General features: G+C 55.7%; 1 protein-coding gene across 1 annotated transcript in view; it reads right to left on the minus strand.

Annotated features, from left to right (window-relative positions):
* Positions 1–4,261, minus strand: part of EDC3 (enhancer of mRNA decapping 3) — a gene marked incomplete at its 3' end in the record, with an annotated part of 13,530 nt that extends 9,269 nt beyond the window's left edge. Inside the window, exons 1-2 of the mRNA XM_010132220.1 lie at positions 4,069–4,261; positions 3,138–3,451 (exon numbers count right to left, since the gene is read on the minus strand). Of these exons, the coding sequence (XP_010130522.1) occupies positions 3,138–3,451; positions 4,069–4,232 (478 nt within the window). The remainder of the gene's footprint in view (positions 1–3,137; positions 3,452–4,068) is intronic.
* Positions 4,262–4,694: the final 433 nt, after the last annotated feature.

Below are 4,694 nucleotides of genomic sequence, written 5' to 3' on the forward strand. Positions count from 1 at the left end.
CCCTGCCTGGGGCTCCCAGCAGCTGCCAGGACTGCGCAAGCTCCAGCAGATCTGTTCTGAGCTCACCCAATGCCACGCCTCACCGACGCCACGCTGAAAGAGGACTTGCTGAGGACACGTACTTGGGTTTCTTCTCCGGGACTAGCGTATTGTCTCAGCAAGGGTTTCCCCAGTTATCTTCTCCCCTATTTTAGCCAGCATGTCACTTGTGTTTTCTAGAGTGCTGTGGCTAAGCTGAAAGCAAGATGCTCTTTGAAATGCTGAGCAGCTCCTGCTCTGCAGCATCTCTCAAGTACCCGAGCTAAACAAAATCGACCCAAACACCCTGAAACGCGCCCTCTCAAAAAAAGCTGCTGCAGCTTCAGTCTCCACCGTGCAGTGACGACAAAGCAGCACAAGAGAAGTCTGAGATAAACCTCCACAGCTTTGCAGAGTCATCACTCCCCCTAAAAAAAGCCAACAGCAACAAACCCCACAATGACCATTTTCCTCCTGCCAGTAGTTTGTTGTCCTGGGCTTCTTTCGTTTGTTTTAAACATGGCAGCAGTTTGAGCGCTCAGCTTACACCAGTTTAAAAACAGTTTTGCTCAAGCAAGTGCTGAAGCAACGGGAAGAACCAGCTTCCCCCAGCTTCACCACGTGGCCTAACGAAAGCCGCGAGCTCTTCCCTTTCTGCTCTGCCATCACTCCTGCTACAGCGCTGCGGTGTTAAATAAACGGTCTGAAAGGGCACCTCTGAGGTGACGACAGTGTAAGCCTCTCGCAGGGCTCTCCCTGCCCGCTGGGTTTACTCTGCGCTCACCACAGCAGGAAAATCACCGACCGCAGCACAAAGCCACTCAGGAGCCAGCGGCAGCTATTGCTTCTGCACCGACCAGAGGCAGTGCGGTGTGGTCAGCGTTACCACACTTCAACCAGGCTCTCTATAAATAGAGCCTGTCTTCACAATGGTTTGAGACTTCTAACTACAGCAGGCAGCTCACAGTCAGGCTCGGTGATTTTCAAGCTGCTGGAGGTGTCGAGGAATTCGTATAAGTGGGTGAGAACAGCCTCCTGTAACACGCCTTTTGCCAAGAAGCCACTGAAGGACAGACAGCAGAACTCAAGAATCGGTGATAAAACATGATTTGGGAGAGGAGAGGGCGAGGCTTTCTGGCAAGGAGAGTTCCAGTATGCCAACTGTGACCAGAGGACACCTAAACCACCCCAAAGCTGAACACAGCTTGGTACGGAGCGAGCAACTGCCACCACCGGCGAGGGAATCGCCCCTGACGCTGCTGCTATGGGCCAGGGAAGGAATGAAAATCCTAACCAACACGAGGCCGAGTTCTCGAATCGTTCACCAGCTCCCGGTCGAAGCAAGAGCCAAGGGCCTCTCAGAGCTCAGAGGAACGAGCCCCAGTGAACGGAACAACAGAATGGTTGTGTGAGTGTCAGGTGTTACAGCCACTCAGTCCCTTCCTGTCACCCAACAAGAGCTTTTACGCTCGTCACCAGGTTCTCCTGCAAGCCACAACCCCTGGAAAGTGAAATGTGGGGAGAGCTGCACCGCCGGGCTGCGGGTCCAGGGACGGAGCAGCTGATGTGAGCGGCGTGTAAATGCTGACGGGACAAAAAGCTGCACCAGAAAAGCCGTGAGGACAATGGCTGGGAAGCTCGCCGGGCTCCCCGCAGACACGCTGAATGGGAGCCAAGAGCGGACTCGTCAAAACGAGACGTGCCGGCATTGTAGTGGGCAGCTCTCTAATCCAGAGCGGTAAATGCCTGCCCCCACATACTGCTGACCCACACGCCCGGCTGTCCGCGCTGCCACCTCCCCACAGGAGCTACACGGGACGTGGCAGAGGCCTCCAGCAAACCCCGAGCAAAGGGACGCCGTTAAGGCAGCACCATCTAGACACCCCAGCCCAAGCGTGAAAGCCACTGTCCCCAGCCACGCTCCCTTCCATGACCTGATCCAAGCAGCTACGGAAAGCCAGAGCTCCCAGCCCGGCTCCTCTCAGCTGGCAGCTTCCAGCCCCTCTGCCCTGCCTGCATACGCGTGAAGCTCATCGCGGAGACTTCACACAGCTCCATGTCAAGCTGGCAGCTTCGACTCCTCGCAGAAAAGCACCTCCCTCAAAAGATAAACAGTATTTCCCAGGCTTTTTTCTTTCTTAGGAAAACACCCTTTCACACACAGCACAGGAGCACGTGTTGAGTTTCCAGCGAGCTGCTGCCTTCCTGCAAGGTCCCCAGGGAGCTCTTGCTGCCAGCCCTGGCGTGGAGGAGCCCAGTGCCAGCACGCACAGAAGCCATTGTTGGGAGACCTGCGTTGGCATTTGTGTGACAGGAATCAATAAACAACGCGTACTCCAAAGGGGGAAACTTTGTCCCTGCCTTAGCACGCCACAGGGCATCGAGAGGTCACCCTTCAGCTGCACCAAAGCTGCAGGACTGAAGCTCTAGATACCACCTCAGACCCCCGGACGCCTGTACCCACCGTGTCCATAGAGCCAAGACCTCCTCTGTCCCCTTCGCAAGACTCGCACATCACCTGTTCTCCAAGTACACACGTTGCAGGGAGTCAAAGTCTACTTCTCTACCCCATCTACTCCACACTGGGCCCAGGCTGACAGTAATCCACCTCTAGCACCCTGCTCGATTTGTTTCGAAGCCTGTAAAAGAAAACCTGAGCTGCTGTCACGCTTACGTAAAGCCAGCGGAAGTTCTTAGCTGGTTGGAGCGGTTCCCTGTCGTTCTGGCCTTCCTCCTCCCATCAGCCCGACCAGCAATCACTTAAAGATAGCGGGGGGTATGAGAAGAGATAACACAGCTGGTGGAAGGGCAGGAAGACTTCCCCAGGTCCAGGAATCACCCTGTTTAACTGGCCTTGCCCACCCTGGGTTTGTTGCTCTGCCCTTTTCAACATCTGATGCTGGTGGAGCAGAATAACCCACGGGGCGGGACAGGGGGTACCTCCACTTTCTCCTCGCTACTCAACTCCCTCCTCCCCAGACATCCAGGTGGCAACACGAGCGGAAGAGCAGACCGACCCCAGTTCCCAGCGCGGTTCGACGGTCCAGTTCCAACGGTCTGGCTCCGTCAGGGAAGCCGCAGCAGCGCGGGCAGAAGAGGAGGATCACGCCGCTACTCACAGGAGTTGTGTCTGCGCCGGAAGCCTTTGGACTGGGTCAGCGCCTCCACGTGTCGATCCATGTAGCTCTTGGAGCACTGCTGCTGGGGAGAGATGATCATGTCCTGGTTCTTCATCTCCGGTCTCCTGGGGATGTTCTGCGGGGCGCTGCTGGAGACGGGCTTCTTCAGCACCTTCCCAGTGCCATTCTGGCTGGGACCCACTTGGCAGCCCACACCAGGGGTGCCGGTTTCTGCCGGCTGCAGCTCCCCGCAGTGTCTGCTGTCTCCAGGCCCCGGGATCTCCAGGATTTTCAGCTCGGTAATGTCACCTGCCCTAAACACAGGACAAGGAAAACAGACATTCAGGGATTCAGCACTCAAGGTGCCTTTGCGCAACAACCCCTAAAGAAGAACACGAGACACCGTACAGCAGGGGGTTCTGATGCCATTTTCGATAGAAACAAGGAACAAAGGAGGTTTTAATACTCAACCACGCAGGAGATTTCCACAGACACCAAAACATTCAGCTGAAACGGCAAATAACAGCTCGAGTCTTTCTAGACTGCGCCTGGATTTTGTCTGAAAGGCTCCGTTCCGAGCTGAGACAGGAATCAGTCAGGCAGCAAACGGGCACAACCGGCACAGACCTCTACAGAGATCTGCACTAGATAACGTAATTAATCTCAGCCCCCAGGCCACCATTATTTTAATCCATTCTACACGAGTCTATTCTTAGACTAGTGCGACTCATGCTCAGACAGGGACGGTGCTTCCTGTTTCCTCAGAAAAGGCAGAAAGAAAAGCAACGCAGCACCGACCCAAAGACGCTGTTACCAGGACCAACGTCTGCACCGACTGCGAGGAGAAAACCAGTTGTGTGCCCACAAACGAGCGAAGCTCAAGAGGTGCTTCTCGCCCAGCAGCGGGAGGGAGATTGAAGGTGACACTAACCTGAAGGTGACTTCTGGCACGAGGCACTTGACCCCATTGTGGAAGGGCCGTGTCAGGGAGATGGTCTGGCTGACCTGATCCACCGCAGACACGCGCCCCTGGTAGACGCCCAAGCTCTCGCCGCAGTTGATGGACACGATGCTCCCCAGCCAGTCGGTAGCCATCGTTCCGGCACACAGTTGCTGTGAAGAGATGCAGGCCTGGACGTAACGGGAGGCAGAAAGCGACAACCTGGATCAGCATCAGCTGCAGCCCCCAGCCCAGCAGCCTGGCTCCCAGCCGGGCCCCGCTCGGTCAGCGTTGTGGGGTGGGAACAGCCTCCACCCAGACACCCATGGTCGCAGCGAGTTGTAAATCCCTGGACGGGGCTTTGCCCACACCATTGTCTGTGACACAAACACCACTAAAGGAAAACTGAGTGAACTCCAGCCCCCTCGCTCTCCTGTTCCTGTACAGTTACACCAACCCCTGATAACAACGTCTGCATTCCAACACGATGGATGGTGAAAAGCACTTTCAAAGCACAGATAACGCATCCCCAAGACTACTTCTACCTCCTAGTTCCATTCCCTTTCCTGCTTTGCTACCTTTCTGAGAACAAGGGGGAGCGTTCGGCACACAGCACC

The sequence above is a fragment of the Buceros rhinoceros genome, unplaced genomic scaffold, assembly GCF_000710305.1.
Source record: "Buceros rhinoceros silvestris isolate BGI_N320 unplaced genomic scaffold, ASM71030v1 scaffold8400, whole genome shotgun sequence".
Classification (NCBI taxonomy): domain Eukaryota; kingdom Metazoa; phylum Chordata; class Aves; order Bucerotiformes; family Bucerotidae; genus Buceros; species Buceros rhinoceros.